The sequence below is a fragment of the Podarcis raffonei genome, chromosome 1, assembly GCF_027172205.1.
Source record: "Podarcis raffonei isolate rPodRaf1 chromosome 1, rPodRaf1.pri, whole genome shotgun sequence".
NCBI classification, from domain to species: domain Eukaryota; kingdom Metazoa; phylum Chordata; class Lepidosauria; order Squamata; family Lacertidae; genus Podarcis; species Podarcis raffonei.
Window position 1 is genome coordinate 106,439,424 of NC_070602.1, and position 17,098 is coordinate 106,456,521.

General features: G+C 43.5%; 1 protein-coding gene across 5 annotated transcripts in view; it reads right to left on the reverse strand.

Annotated features, from left to right (window-relative positions):
• The window catches only part of LY75 (lymphocyte antigen 75), a 70,727-nt gene extending 54,033 nt beyond the window's left edge, over positions 1 to 16,694 (reverse strand). For 2 of the 5 annotated variants that reach the window (XM_053407900.1, XM_053407893.1), the window contains exons 1-2: positions 16,315 to 16,688; positions 5,546 to 5,917 (exon numbers count right to left, since the gene is read on the reverse strand). In XM_053407900.1, coding sequence (XP_053263875.1) covers positions 5,546 to 5,917; positions 16,315 to 16,435 — 493 coding nt within the window. In that variant the 5' untranslated portion in view covers positions 16,436 to 16,688. Of the gene's footprint in view, positions 1 to 5,545; positions 5,918 to 16,314 lie in introns of all 5 variants that reach the window. The other 3 variants (XM_053407924.1, XM_053407916.1, XM_053407908.1) reach the window with 2 other exon arrangements.
• Positions 16,695 to 17,098: the final 404 nt, after the last annotated feature.

The window sequence follows — 17,098 nt, forward strand, 5'->3', positions numbered from 1 at the left end:
ATATGTCAGTTCAGCACCAGCTACACTGATACACCTCGCTCCTGATGGTGTGCTGCACTATGCAGCCTCCCAACCAACATTTGGGGTTGCTAGCATTAATGGAATGTTGCCACAATCCCACAGAAGACACTTACAACAGCAAATACTCATGAGCGCCTCCTTAGTAAGGATCTGCCCTGCTTTCTGGGAAAAAGGAGTAGATTTAACTGTGTTAGTAGTGCAAGTCACTCTCAAAACACTTTTTTAAAAAAAGTGAGCATAAGCCTCAAGGCAGAGAACAATACTGTTTCTAGGGCTTCACAATTCACACGACCTTCTTCCCTGTAGCAGTTTCATCTACTTATTGACATATCAAGCTTTCAGCCTCATCAAGGTAATAACTAATGCATTCTTTCGCAACTACTGGAAATTCTGAGAGACGGCTGGCAACAGAGCTGCAGTTCTTGCATGCCATTCATGCATGTCTCATTTTTAAAAATTTGCCTTAGGGCAGAACAATCCTGTCCCTGCCCAGGGAGTCATTAAAGAACTACTGCATCTCTGCCAGCTTCTGCAGATCAGGGAAGAAGGGGGGGTTTAGGAGTTATTTTGTGCTCCCCTCACCACTGTACCAGAATCCAGGCCCCTCTCTGGGAGCTGGCCTGACATAGGATCCAATGGATCCTGTAGCCCCTGCCCCCAAATGGTCCATTTTCATGCCTCCACTGGCTACCACCTGCTCAGGTGAGGACTGGGCCTACATCACAGCAAAATCCTCAACAGCAGGACTCCACACCACTGGCAGAAAGGGGTTCATCCTCTATCCTAACCCATCTATTGAGCTATCAATATTGAGGAGGGTAGGGAAGGATTTCAATCTTAGTTTCTTCCCAGTTTTTTTTTAATACTTATGGCAATATTGGTGGTAGGAAGCATTCAATCAAGCAAACAATGTATGAATTTGAAAAGTGAAACAGAAAATATGTCTTGCCAGGAGTAGGAAAGTAATAACTGAAAAAGCATGGACACCTGCAGGAATTCCCCCCACCCTAGATTCTGGCAAAGTATACATACAAAATACATAAATATAAATCTAAAGACATAAAACAGGCATTTTGTATTGGGGGAAAACAAAACATTTTCATGACTTTCGAACTGCTTTGCTGCTCTGGAAGGGAGCAACTGAAATAGTCTTGAGCTTTGTTGTGACCCAAGAGGGAGGGAGTATGTACATGTTTGACTAAAAACCCAAACCAGTCAATGACAAAATAATCAGATGAGTAAGAGGTGCTAGTAACTTCTCAGGTGTGTTTGAGGGTTATTATTTTTTGAAATGTGTACAGGGGGCTGTGGAGTTTATCACAGCAGTGGCAAATAGGAATGTATGGGTGATTACTTTCCCTTTAAGTTGTTTTTGCAGCAAAATCCACCAGCTTCAAGGGTCCTTTTTTCTCCCATGGGTGAGAAAAAATAATAATCACACCCTCTCCTCAACATGGCTGCTACTATGAACTTCACAGTCCCAGTTTCCCTTTCAAAAAACCAACACCTCAGGAGACTTGACTGCAGGGTTGTTGCCTCCCTATCCCACTCAGAAACACTTCTGGGATACTTTATGGGTCCGTCATAAATTCTTCCAACAGGTCAACACTCTCTCAGCAAAATAGCCCCACACCCTGCAATGTGAATACAATAACGATGGGGCTTTATCTGCGTTTGCATCATGGAGCAACTTTTAAATGTTTACAAACCGGGTGTGCGTACGTCACATTTTTCAATAATAAAGTGAGACCTGAACTATCGACTCTTGCCTTTACTGCTACCTGTTGTGTTTTGATAGGCACACTACTGCCTAAGCAGGGCCTAAGCACTAAACTCCTGGATTTCTGAACTGTTTTCCGTGGGCAGCAACCTCAACTCAACCAGGAGAACTAAAAACTAGCTTAAAAATTGAAACTGAAAACTCTGTCTCCAGGCAGTGACCGTGTCACTCTATATGGCTAGCTCTGCTTTCCTAAATGTCAACTGCACCTATGACTTCATTCATTGGCTAAAGACCCTGAACGACAGTATAAGGGTTATTTCTCACAAAACCAGCAGGCAGAATAATGCCTGCACATTTTGCCTCATATCTTGAGATCTACAAGACCTAGAGACTTGCTTTTATTTTTTATTAATGACAGTTGGGGTTCTACAGCTCAAATAGGGGACTTTGCCCCCACTCCAGAAACCAATGCCTCAAAGTCAGTGGAGCCGATAAGGAAAAACAGTCAAGTGGATTGGAAGTGATAGGCAGCTCAGCAGAAGTGCAAAACTAGCCAGCCTACGTATATTACCTGCTTCAACTGGCAGAGCTGGTCTTGACCGCTTTGTAGAAAAAAAGGCTACTATTGTATGACAACTATGCATTTCTACTCCGGTTTAACCTAACAAATTTGCAGATTCTTACTCACTGCAATCAAAGTGGATCTTTAAGGTCCACCTAAAATTGTCACCTGTTTCGCTGCAATCAGTGTGGCTCAAGCTATGGTAGATGCAAACACCCCAAAATAGTCTGGTGGCTGCAGCCTCTGCCAACTCTATGGGCGTGGCAGCCCTTTCAAACCCAGTAGGAGTTATTATATACAGTAATATATAAAGCACCTATGGTTTTTTTTCTATGCACTGTACTGAGGGATTGAGCACCACAGTATGTATCGATGGCCTTATAAGCTATTTGACAAAACCAAAAATGAAAAAAGAATCGGAAGGGGAGGGGAAGGAAGAGAAAGCAGATCCAAGCGTTAATGCTTCATAGTTACATAAACACAGAAAGAAAATCATGCCTAGAAATTGCAGTGCGGCACACTGTAAAGCACATTTGAAGCAGATTTCACATTCCCACCATTCCTCGAAGCATTCTGGGCACTGTTGTTTACCCCTCACAACATTATAATTCCCAGCACCTTTAATAAACTACAGTACCCAGAAATCTTTGAGGGGGGAAATGTGTTTTGAATGTGCTTTAAAGGTATAGTGTGTATCCAAACCAAGTTTCTCCCCAGCAACAGAGAAAGACAAAATTACCTGCCTTGAGGTAAATTTTCACTTGCTTGGGCACGTCAGAACATTTTCCTCAGCGAGAACCACTGTGTTTGTAAACTAGGGGTGCTTACCATGCAGCCAATTAGAAAACACAGGTTGAAATACAGTGACAATCCTCACGACACGCACACACAGAGAGACTGTTTCCTGGGCACTTAAGTGGGGGTTGAGGCAGCAACCATGTCCAGGGCATAAAGCCTAATTATTATGGCACCATTTGCAAGTTCTCCCACTTCTCACTGTTACACTTTATACTGTATACATTGTTCGTGTTTCTCTAGTGTTTGAGCTGTATTCAGCACACACTGGTCCTCTCATCATGTTAGTTTGTGACCGCCCCTGCTTAAATTCTCTTCATAATAATAATGTTACTGTTAGCGGTAAATCCAGCCATGGACTTATGTCACCCAGAGTCTTGAGGGCCAAACTGCTCAGTGCAGCACTTAAAATTTCATTTAAATCATGCATATTGTTATGATTTTAACTGTAGGCTATATTGAGGATTTTTATAGTGGAAACACATAGGAATTTGTTTTAAAGCAAATAGAATAAAATAAAATATGGGATATCTTTATAGTTTACAACTTGAAAATATGTTTTTTATTCCTTATGAGTAAAACTTGATATTTTTTTTAAACAACAACTTGATTAAACTTGGGAGGACTACAAGGGTCTAGGTAAAATGGTCCTGGGAGCCAGATCTGGCCTACCAGCAAAGCAGCTGGCAGCAAAACGAGATTATTCACATTATTATTTGTAGACCGTCTTCATTAACTAGGCTAAACCACATGTGTTCTCACTACTCGTCATTCTAGTTTTACAGCATAGTGTTTCACATTTTGTTTGAACTAAACATGGTCCATAATAATAATAAACAACAGCTAGTAGTTGAAAAATGAAGGTATCCCTGTTGTCTTAGTTTTCTTTCTCCCATGCCATTTCTGGCATGCTTGAGGATCTGTTAACTGTGGGCAGGATTTACCTAACCACCCGTCTGCACAAACCTGCACAAGGAATTCTGCTTGCTCAACAGGGCTCTTCACTCACACCCACCCACTCCTAGAAATTGGCCTTGGGGGTGCAGGAACCATCAGAAAAGCATGAGGGGGGAGGAAAGGAGGTATAGCTGGCAAGCTGCAATGCTTGCACATAAGAATAGATTGTAATAGCATGATTAAATATTTTCAGTCTGCATTTTTTACAGCATCTGTATGTGTCTACACAGAAGTAAAGCCTGCCGAGTTCAGTGAGACTTTCTCCCAGGCAAAGGAATATATGGTTACAGCCTTCATTAGATTCTTATTTAAAAGGGCTATTATCCCTGGGACCTTCTACCAAAAGCAAGTCCCATAATAGTGGTGCAGAGCAGTGTGTTACATTTAGACCTGGGAAACTTGAGTTGAAAACCCAGCTCAGCCATGCACAATGTTGTGTAAGTCATTATTTCTAAATCTGCTATTTCCTAATCTGTAAAACTGATATGACCTACGATTAGGGTTCAGAGTTTGATAGGTACAAAAAGATTTGGCCAATTGGTTCAATAATCTATTATTTTTAAAGGATTCATGTTCTGATATCATAATAACTGTAATCATCCACAAATACAACACTCAGGCCAGCTATTTTTTTTAAAAAAAATGTTAGATAACCCTTACTGTAAAACAAAGGGACGCGGGTGGCGCTGTGGGTTAAACCACAGAGCCTAGGACTTGCCGATCAGAAGGTCGGCGGTTCGAATCCCTGCGACTGGGTGAGCTCCCGTTGCTCGTTCCCTGCTCCTGCCAACCTAGCAGTTCGAAAGCACGTCAAAGTGCAAGTAGATAAACGGTGTTTCCGTGCACTGCTCTGGTTTCCCAGAAGCGGCTTAGTCATGCTGGCCACATGACCCAGAAGGTGTACGCTGGCTCCCTCAGCCAATAAAGCGAGATAAGTGCCACAACCCCGGAGTCGGCCACGACTGGACCTAATGGTCAGGGCTCCCTTTACCTTTACTGTAAAACAATACTGAGTTTGAGCCAGATTAAGTTGTCTTTAATCTCATTAAAATCAATGAAATTTACATTAGTCATGCCTATCCTAAACTCACTTAACGGGGAGTAAGTCCCAACTGAACTCAAAGGGGCTTACTTCTCAATATACAAGTACAGGATTGCACTGGCAGTCAGAACTTAAACTGGACCTGATCCATTAACTTTAGAAAAGACTGCAATTAATCACTTTTTCACACTTTTATTCTGCCATTCCAAGGAGCTCAGGGAGGTGTACTAGTCATTAGTACCTAATGAGCTTCCATGGCTTTGTGAAGATTTAGATCCGAGATTTCCTAAGTCCAAGTCCGTACACATTAGACAGAACCACTGTTGACTGTCTACTCTTTAATTCTTTTCAAAATCAGCATTTACCTACGTATTTACTTAACTGAAACTCGTGTGCAAACCTCTCCTTTCCCCAGATAAAAACAAATGAGAAGGAAAATACATACTGCGATAAGGGAGTTTGCAAATAGTATCACTGGAATTGCTTCTTCTCCAGGTATCAGAAGAGTTTATGCTTGCTGTCACAATTCCATTCTGTAAAGTCAGCTTGTTCTCAGATGCAGATGATATTGAGGCATCGTCACAGCGCCACCACAGTGAAAGATCTGAGTCACAATCCACCACTTTCAAGGGATTCTGGGATTTGGCAGTTTCTAGTCCAAGGCACTTTTGGGACCCCAAGTTAAAAAGGCGATGCTGGGAGACCCATGTCCATAAGGTCTCTTCTGCTCCTTGGCAGTCTCCTGTTGTTATCTGCTGGTTTTTAACTTGGATGCACTTGTTGGTTTTTTCATGGCGGATGGTGAAGACATTGTTATCTGCATTAGAAAAGAGGCATATGCTTTGGTGAGTTTTTTTCCTGTGATTTGCAGTGGGGAAACAATACTATACTGGAGGTACATTAAGAAAATGCTTCCTGGAAAGTACTACCACCAACTAAATGTGTGATTCTAAACATGCAATTCCCAATACAGAAAGTTGCTGCTCTGTAAATTTACTGCTATGTAAAATGTACTCCAACTATAAATCTGTTAAGCCTGATCAAGGCTGAACTGATCAGGGTAACTCATCAAATAAATGGGCAAAGGGAATTGATAAGGTTTGTCTGTTGGTTGGTTTGGTGTGTGTGTGTAATTCTAGGTTTATTAGAATCAAATGTATTGTTTAGAAACAATAGGAATGTGTTCATTAGAACTTCTAATTTTTTTAAAAAAAGTCTTATCTATAACTTATAACAGTGGAAAACTGTTTTATTTAGCATGAAGTGGTAAGTTACCCAAGTTCTGTAAACCAGAGGTCCTAGAGCTTAAATCATTTATCACACCTTAGGGGCAATAGAACACAGCTCACCTGGAACAAGGAACCCGTGGCATCAAGATATTGCTGGAATACAGCTCCCATTAGGCCCAAGCAGCATAAGCAATGGACTAGGATGGTGGAAATTGGAGTCCAGTATCATCTTTATGGCCACAGGTTCATCTTTCCTGACCCTGACTTTTATTAGTCTCTAGATACGACATTTCCCAAACTTGGGTCTCCAGCTGTTTTTGGACTACAATTCCCATTATCCCTGACCACTGGCCCTGCTAGGTAGGGATGATGGGAAACCCTGCTCTAGAAGTATTTTGAAGTCCAGAGTAGTTGCAACTCATCGTGAAATTTATCCCAGATAACCCTAGGCACCTTGACTGAAATGGAAGTTAATTTTGTGATGAGCAAATCTTATATAAAAGCACAAGCTAAATTGTGTGGTTTTTGTCTAATTTACACTGGAGCAAACAATCCCAGGGGACAGCAATGTATGGATATGGTTAAACCTCTTTTGTCATGTAGGAAAATGTGTGTTTGTTTACATCCTGTATGTGTGTGTGTCTATTAAATTACTGGTACTTTAAAAAAAAAAAGATCATAGTGTTGAAGTAATAATTGCTCTGTTAAATAAAGCTATAGAAAACAGCAAGTTAACTGGGACATAAAATATTTATTCAGAATTCATTAGCCTGAATGCTGGAATTTTATATACAAAAGCTTCTAGCTGGAGAGAAGTATGTTTGTGCACTCACAGCCCACTCAGGGCCTATTCCTTGGAGTCATGCCTCCAGCAATTTGCTGGAAGAAAACAATTGTGCTGTGTTTTATGCCTTCAGCTGAAATGTGCTATGCAAGTTCTATTTCATTTCTAAAATGTCACCCAGTGCTGGAGCAGGCTGCTGAATACTCAAGAAAATAAACAAACAATACCCAACCCAACCCCTCATGGATAATTCTGGGGGGGGGGCAGCATAAGAATAGTCAGTATTCAATTTCTTAACTTGGCATTAAGACATGGGCACAGGAATAATAGATTGGCCTGGTGTTCAGTCTTATTGGGAGTGCAATATTCTCTTTATTTGATTTGATTTATAGTTTGCAGCCTTTGGAGTGTGTGTGTGTTCTGTAGTTAGACAATACAACAATAAAGTCTTAGTACTGTAGTTCCTAATTTGCAACTGATTATGACATTGATTTAATCAACTTTCCATAACTTTTGTTTTTTAAACAGCCAGAAATTACCTAAAACGTTATCGCTGACATGGTGTATAGTATAATAGCTTGCTTCATTAAATAAAGGGGTAGGCAGATTTAAGAGCTGCCATCTTATGGCTGGCAACACATTCTAAAATGCCATTTATGAAAAACAAAAGAATAGCACCAGAAGATATATTTTATGTAGTGCACTATTTCCTCTGGCACACAATAATCTCTTTACTCTTCATGTTTCCTGAAACTGCTGAGACTCAAGCTTACTTGATCATCAGAAATCTGACCCATGTGATTTGAATCTCAAGAGGAATCCACTCCTAGCTATAATCACCCCTCATCCAGCATTAGAAGTGAGCACATCGATCCCATGAGGTTCAATCTTGTCACATAGTATTTATTGTTTATCATCTCCGCAGGCTCACCAAGCTAATCCACACCTCAACACCATTTTAAACCACACATCAGCACTCACAAAATGTAAATGCTAAACAACCAAATTTCTAAATAGATAAAGAAGAGGATCAAGAAAGGCTGAGTTCACCTTATTTTACATAGGCAATATTTCTCCTGCAGCTGAAGAAAACCCAGTAAACAGAGAGGAACGAATTCAGAGTGTGATGCTGATGACGCCAAGGTTGCAGGTTTGATTCCTGTGTATTTTCCGGCATTGCAGGGGGTTGGACTGGATCAGGCTTCCTCAAACTCGGCCCTCCAGATGTTTTGAGACTACAATTCCCATCATCCCTGACCATTGGTCCTGCTAGCTAGGGATCATCGGAGTTGTAGGCCAAAAACATCTGGAGGGCCGAGTTTGAGGAAGCCTAGACTAGATGATCCCCAGGGTCTTTTCCAACTCTACAATTCTATGATTCTCCTACATGTGTGTAGGGGTTTCCTATGATTAATAATGTCAGCTAAGGTAGCTGGAAAGAGCCTCCACCTTAAAATGTTTTGAAGTTCTCAAGATTTTCTGCAGAGCTGACGACTCAGGGCAGTCCAATATAGGACAGCCTGAGTTGTTTATGTGACAGCAGTTAAAACTAACCCCACTTAACAGAGTTGCAAAGAAAACGTTAAGACACACAAAGGATTTTTTTTAAAGAATAAACTACATATGGAAGCAAATATTACATCTTGGAATATAATGATGGAGCATTATGAGAGTCCTTCCAATGGTGCAAGCAATGATAAGAAAATAATTATTGTAAAAGGTATTGAGAATTGTAGACATGGGATACTGAATTGGTCCATTGAGCTCTCTACTGTCTACCCTGACTGGCAGTGGATCTCCAGTGTTTCAGACAAGGGGGCATTACCATTGCTACCTGGAGATGCAGATTGATGCATTTAACTAAGCTAAAGCAAATGTTACAGATACAATGCCTAAATTCACAGAAAAGTTAAACCCAGAAAGGCAACAAGTCATTTGGAAATGGGACTGCAACACCTTGAGGGGCAGAAGCAGAATAAACTATTCAACATAAGATAAATTATTATGCATGTATAATTTGTACAAGTTGATATATAAACATGGACTCCTCTTTTGTGTGCAGAATTTATGTTACCTTGGAAAAGCTAGCGAACACACAAGCACAAGGACAGCAACAGCAGTTAAGTCATGCCAACAAAGAATAGACTGCCTATAATCAGAGACAGCATGTTTCTGATCACTGGCTGTGCGGAGAAAACATCATGGGGTGTCTCTTTCTGTCAGGTCCCACTTGCAAGCTTTTCTAGTTACTGAAGAACTGTGAGGTTTCAGCCTGAAGTCCCCACTTAAACCTCAGCCACGAACATTAGGTTATGTCATCCTCACTCAGCTTTCTGCAATATGGAAATAATAGAAGACGGGTCTATTCCACAGGGCTGTTGCAACTGCGCTAATAAATCAGAGGAGATGCAATGTACAGTGGTACCTCAGGTTAAGTACTTAATTCGTTCCGGAGGTCCGTACTTAACCTGAAACTGTTCTTAACCTGAAGCACCACTTTAGCTAATGGGGCCTCCAGCTGCTGCTGCGCCGCCGGAGCCCTATTTCTGTTCTCATCCTGAAGCAAAGTTCTTAACCTGAAGCACTATTTCTGGGTTAGCGGAGTCTGTAACCTGAAGCATATGTAACCTGAAGCGTCTGTAACCTGAGGTACCACTGTAATTCTAATGTATCAGCATCACCTGGCTGGCCACTGAGTAGAACTCTGGGGTGCTGCAAATGCTATATACAGTGGTACCTTGGGTTACAGACGCTTCAGGTTACAGACTCCGCTAACCCAGAAATAGTACCTCGAGTTAAGAACTTTGCTTCAGGATGAGAACAGAAATTGTGTGGCGCCAGCAGTGGGAGGCCCCATTAGCTAAAGTGGTACCTCAGGTTAAGAACGGACCTCCAGAACGAATTAAGTTCTTAACCCGAGGTACCACTGTACATGCGCCAGTCTCTCATATTTGTTTCCCTCCTTTTCAAGATCAGAAAAGAGTCTCACCCACAGTTGCCCAGCACTGTGCTGTGTAATGTACCTGGCTGCTATAGCAGCCTTGTTGCCAGCCTTGAGCCAGGAGAGTCACCTGAGGACTGTATTTCCAGCAGCAGTGGGACCGGTCGGCACTCTGACAGCACCATCAGCACAGGGTAGATGAGAACGAGAGCAAAGCAAGCATGTTATTACCCACCCACCCACCCACACCCTGCCCTGCATCTACATCTACATCTGAGTGCCAATTCCCTTAATTCCATGGGGAAATACCTGTCATAGATACAGGTTCTTCAAACATGAGAATTGTAAGATATGTATCTTGTTGTTGTTGTTTAGTCGTTTAGTCGTGTCCGACTCTTCGTGACCCCATGGACCAGAGCACGCCAGGCACTTATGTCTTCCACTGCCTCCCACAGTTTGGTCAGACTCATGTTTGTAGCTTCGAAGACACTATCCAACCATCTCGTCCTCTGTCGTCCCCTTCTCCTTGTGCCCTCCATCTTTCCCAACATCAGGGTCTTTTCTAGGGGGTCTTCTCTTCTCATGAGGTGGCCAAAGTATTGGAGCCTCAGCTTCACGATCTGTCCTTCCAGTGAGCACTCAGGGCTGATTTCCTTAAGAATGGATAGGTTTGATCTTCTTGCAGTCCATGGGGCTCTCAAGAGTCTCCTCCAGCACCATAATTCAAAAGCATCAATTCTTCGCCGATCAGCCTTCTTTATGGTCCAGCTCTCACTTCCATACATCACTACTGGGAAAACCATAGCTTTTACTATACGGACCTTTGTTGGCAAGGTGATGTCTCTACTTTTTAAGATGCTGTCTAGGTTTGTTATTGCTTTCCTCCCAAGAAGCAGACGTCTCTTAATTTCGTGGCTGCTGTCACCATCTGCAGTGATCATGGAGCCCAAGAAAGTAAAATCTCTCACTGCCTCCATTTCTTCCCCTTCTATTTGCCAGGAGGTGATGGGACCAGTGACCATGATCTTCGTTTTTTTGATGTTGAGCTTCAGACCATATTTTGCGCTCTCCTCTTTCACCCTCAATAAAAGGTTCTTTAATTCCTCCTCACTTTCTGCCATCAAGGTTGTGTCATCTGCATATCTGAGGTTGTTGATATTTCTTCCAGCAATCTTAATTCCGGCTAGGGATTCATCCAGCCCAGCCTTTCGCATGATGAATTCTGCAAATAAGTTAAATAAACAGGGAGACAAAATACAGCATTGTCGTACTCCTTTCCCAATTTTGAACCAATCCGTTGTTCCATATCCAGTTCTAACTGTAGCTTCTTGTCCCACATAGAGATTTCTCAGGAGACAGACGAGGTGATCAGGCACTCCCATTTCTTTAAGAACTTGCCATAGTTTGCTGTGGTCGACACAGTCAAAGGCTTTTGCATAGTCAATGAAGCAGAAGTAGATGTCTTTCTGGAACTCTCTAGCTTTCTCCATAATCCAGCGCATGTTTGCAATTTGGTCTCTGGTTCCTCTGCCTCTTCGAAATCCAGCTTGCACTTCTGGGAGTTCTCGTTCCACATACTGCTTGAGCCTTCCTTGTAGAATTTTAAGCATAACCTTGCTAGCATGTGAAATGAGTGCAATTGTGCGGTAGTTGGAGCACTCTTTGGCACTGCCCTTCTTTGGGACTGGGATGTAGACTGATCTTCTCCAATCTTCTGGCCACTGCTGAGTTTTCCAAACTTGCTGGCATATTGAGTGTAGCACCTTAACAGCATCATCTTTAAAAATTTTAAATAGTTCAGCTGGAATACCATCACTTCCGCTGGCCTTGTTATTTGCAGTGCTTTCTAAGGCCCATTTGACTTCACTCTCCAGGATGTCTGGCTCAAGGTCAGCAACCACACTACCTGGGGTGTACAAGACATCCATATCTTTCTGGTATAATTCCTCTGTGTATTCTTGCCACCTCTTCTTGATGTCTTCTGCTTCTGTTAGGTCCTTACCACTTTTGCCCTTTATTATAGTAATCTTTGAACGAAATGTTCCTTTCATATCTCCAATTTTCTTGAACAGATCTCTGGTTCTTCCCATTCTGTTGTTTTCCTCTATTTCTTTGCATTGCTTGTTTAAGAAGGCCTTCTTGTCTCTCCTTGCTATTTTTTGGAAATCTGCATTCAATTTCCTGTATATTTCTCTATCTCCCTCGCATTTTGCTTGCCTTCTTTCCCCCACTATTTGTAAGGCCTCATTGGACAGCCACTTTGCTTTCTTGCATTTCCTTTTCATTGGGATGGTTTTCGTTGCTGCCTCCTGTATAATGTTGCGAGCCTCCATCCATAGTTCTTCAGGCACTCTGTCCAGCAAATCTAAATCCTTAAACCTGTTCCTCACTTCCACTGTGTATTCATAAGGGATTTGACTTGGATTGTATCTTACCGGCCCAGTAGTTTTTCCTACTTTCTTCAGTTTAAGCTTGAATTTTGCTATAAGAAGCTGATGATCTGAGCCACAGTCAGCTCCAGGTCTTGTTTTTGCTGACTGTATAGAGCTTCTCCATCTTTGGCTGCAGAGAATATAATCAATCTGATTTCGATGCTGCCCATCTGGTGATGTCCATGTGTAGAGTCGTCTCTTGTGTTGTTGGAAAAGCGTGTTTGTGATGACCAGCTTGTTCTCTTGACAGAACTCTATTAGTCTTTGCCCTGCTTCGTTTTGATCTCCAAGGCCAAACTTGCCAGTTGTTCCTTTTATCTCTTGATTCCCTACTTTAGCATTCCAATCCCCTATAATGAGAAGAACATCCTTCTTTGGTGTCACGTCAATAAGGTGTTGTAAGTCTTCATAGAATTGGTCAATTTCAGTTTCTTCAGCACCAGTAGTTGGTGCATAAACTTGGATTACTGTTATGTTAAAAGGTCTGCCTTGGATTCGTATCGAGATCATTCTATCATTTTTGAGATTGCATCCCAGTACAGCTTTTGCCACTCTTTTGTTGACTATGATGGCCACTCCATTTCTTTTGCGGGTTTCTTGCCCACAGTAGTAGATATGATGGTCATCCGAACTGAATTCTCCCATTCCCGTCCATTTTAGTTCACTGATGCCCAGGATGTCAATATTTATTCGTGCCATCTCACTTTTGACCACATCCAACTTACCCAGGTTCATGGTTCTTACATTCCAGGTTCCTATGCAATATTTTTCTTTACAGCATTGGACTTTCCTTTCGCTTCCAGGCATATCCGCAACTGAGCGTCCTTTCGGCTTTGGCCCAGCCGCTTCATCAGCTCTGGATCAACATGTACTTGTCCTCTGCTCTTCCCCAGTAGCATGTTGGACGCCTTCTGACCTGGGCAAAATCTTAAGATGGGCAAACTCCTCTGCAAAAGCGGAAATCAGCTCCAGCAATCACAAATATTGTCTATAGGCAATATTTATTTAGTTATAACTTAGAGCCTTATGTTCCTAAGACCTAAGTATACAGAGACATCACATCACCTCTTTGTAGTGCAATAGCTGTCAACATTGCAGCTTTACTCCCTTTGTTCTCTTCTTTCCCTTACCACTCTTCCTTTACTACTAGTTCCTTTACTTCCTTCCTGTTCTATCAGACAAAACCAGTAACTTCTGTCTAGAAGAAAAAACAGCCAAAAGTCTTGTCATAGCATGCAAGCTAAAAGGTATGCCTGCCACCTGTAAACATCTGAAGATTAGAGTTATAGAAAGGAAGCACACTGAAAAAAACTGAGGCAGTAAGTTCTTATTTACCCAGAGCGGTCATTGAAAAACAGCCTAAACAAGTATTTCTCACCCCTTAAGCGGTGAGGTGCCTGAAAATTGCTAAAGATCCCCAGACCTCAATGTGTTTGAACTTATGGTAAATTGAAGAAACAATCCCTGCTATCATGCTATATTAAGGACTCTCGCATTGTAGCATGAGCCAATTTAATGACTAGCTTGGCAAGTTTCTCCAAGTACTTTTCTACTTTACTTTTGCAGGCTTTTATTTAGTTATTTCATTAATAAGGGAAATGTATATTCTGCCCTTTTCACAGTGTGGTGTCAAGTTGGGTTCTAACCATCATGCCTTGAATTATTTGCAAGTATTCCATTAAAAAAATAAGCTTCACTGAAAGCTTTTGAGTGTATTTGAATATAACATTCAAACCACATTAAGGCTGCAATCCTATACACACTGACCTGAAAGTCAATGGGGCTTACTTCTGAGTAGACATGCATAGGATTGCACTATAAGGAAGCTTTCCGTCTTCTTCAAACATTTACTTTAGCCATTGGGAGAAAAACTAGGATGTTTATACCGTATTGGCCTGAATACAAGCCTCACTCCCCCCCCCCCAAATTCCAACTGTGAAAAGTGCAGCTTATATTCACAACCTTACACAGGCAAACAGCATCAGGAGCGTAGCAAAGCGGCGTCCGCCCTGTGCATAGTCCCCTGTCATCTCCTCCAAGGATGGGAAGGAAAAGAACATGGAAGGGGGAAACCACTGGCAATGCAGCGCAGCTCCCCCCTCCCCCATGCAGCCAGGAGCAGTGAGGAAGGGAGCAGCTTATATTCGGGTATTTTTTCTTTTTTTTTCTCCCCCCCCTCCAATTTTAAAGGTGTGGCTTACATTTGAGTGCAGCTTATATTTGGGCCAATACGGTACATCAAGTAAAATTAACATGGGATACTTTTAAAACTTCAAATCTCAAATTAGTTTAAGAAAATTGTCCAGTTCAAAAATTCTAGAAAATCCGTATCACTGGTGCCAATACTACCAGTCTTCAAGCATAGTGCCTGACTGGTCCAAGGATATCACATGAGCTAAATCAAGATGCCTAAACAACTACCACTGCATAACAGGTAAAGATTAAACAGGTGCAGGTACTATTTTTGCACTATGGAAATGCAGTGAAATGAAAAACTGTGCCTGCTAAACTTTTGCAACCTTCTTTTCAAGCAGACATTGCCAGAGGTGGAGGAAGTGCCTCATCTCCCTTAGGAGAATTTGCTCTGTTGCCTGGAGGGGAAAGAAACAATCAACCTTCCTCCTGACTGTAGCCACCGAGCTCCTCAAGGTAGTTCCAACCGGTTTGTGGAATTCCCCTTCACCCACCCACGAACTGTCCTTTCTTTACTGTGAACTGGGTGGCAACTGGAGTCAGGCCAACCTTTGAGCCCCTGAGTCATGCTGCGGAAGGATTCTATTACAGAGGCTCCCCGGAGCATATAAACAACTCCTGGAGAAAGAGCAAAAAGGGTGTGTGGGAAAGCCGTTGAAAAACGGAGGTGAAAAATGCACTTGGCAATCAGGGCAACAGAAGAGGAAAAACGAAAGTCTTTCTTGCCCCGCCCACTCCAGCTTGCAGGATTAAAGCACCTTCTACCGCAGTAGCTGCGAGGAAATCGCCTCCACCCTATTGGTGGAAAGTAGGGCTCGAACTCCTACTGGCTCGGATCTCGAGAAGCTACGCTTCTTAGTTGACAGGATAAAGGTGCTCTCTCTGCAAACGCGCTCGCGTTTTATATCCATACTTCCCGGGGTTCCAGGCCGGAGCCCTTGGACGAAATGTGCAGGTTGCCAAGCTAAAAATAAAACACGGATTTCTGTCTAGTCACGCTTCCTTTCAAACGTAGCTCTTTCTGTCCAACGCAGGAGAAAAGAAGACATCCGTCCTACGCATCTGGGAAGACAAATGTGCTTTCCCACCCCCCACCCCCACGTAGTTCAGCAGGGGAAACCCACCCACCACGGGGGAAAAACCCCCCTCGGGGCATTTCGGTTACTTCAGAAAATGGGGAACAAGCGAGGCACACTTTCAGTTTCGCAAGGCTTCGCTTCGGCGGTGCTGTCAGGGCTGACGTCCGGGGCCCCTGCTCAGCGGAAGGGGGCGTCCCAATGCGGTGCAGAGCTGGCGCACCCTCCCCAATTTGAAGTAACCGAAATAACACGCGCGCGCACATTAGCAGCTAAAGGGCCGCCCGCCCCCCTTTAGCAAAAAGCATCTGTTAAGTCTATGGAATCTAACTGCGCCAAGGTGCGTCTCTTCCAAAAAAACCCCACCCCTCTAAGAAACTTGCACCGCACCACGAGGAGGGGCTTCTCCCCACCAACCCTCGAGAACTTTGCGCGGGGTTTTTTATTTTTTCCCGCCTTGCGGGGTTGCGCCAACGTTGGCTGGCACCAGGTTCCCTCGGTCCCCAGACCGGGCGCAAAAGTGCGCGGCCAAGTTACCCGCCAGGCTGCGGTTCTTTACCTGGGGAGCAGCGCGCGCCGCAGCACAGCAAGGTGGCGAGCAGCAGGGGCGGCAGCAACAGCTGCAGCCCAGCTTCCCGGCAGGTGGTGGGCAGGAAATGCCGGCGCGCCCCCCTCCTCATCCTCCCCACTCCGGACGGCAAAGTTGCAGCGGCAAGTGCGGAGACGGGCGGGCGCGACCGCCGCTTTCCCAGAGAAATGCTGCTCCTCTCCTCCTCCTCCTCTGGGCGCTTCCCAGGCGCTCGGTCCCCGTCGCCGCCGCGGCGCCAATGACAACGGAGCGCAACCTATTGGCGGACGTCCAGGCCAATCAGGGTTTTTTTCCGCCTTGCCCGGGTGTTAAGGCGCAAGTTGTTGCCAGGAGAAGATAGACCGAGCAGTGCGCGCGGGTGGCGAGGAGTTGCTATATAAGCGCTTGTATCTCTCTCTCTCACACCCATGCCTTCGCCTTAAAGGGGCCTACGGCTGTAGATAAGGCGAGGTCCTGCGATGAGAAGTTAAGATACCGAAAGTAAACAAGCTGCAACAGAAGAGTATTGCTCTGCAAGAGAGATGAACCCCAGTACATAGGAGTTTTAACGGTTTAGCAGCGAGGCAATAGGGCTGACAAAATATAGGTGCTGGGGTGTTGAGGAGGGTGGGATATAATGTATATATACAGTGCTTTTTTCTGGAGGGACGCAGGGGTATGCACCCTAAACATTTTGTGAATCTTTGTACTTTTGTCCATTTACTGTATTTCTTTCCCCCGGTTTCAACTATAAAATGGTGATTTTCTTGAGTCA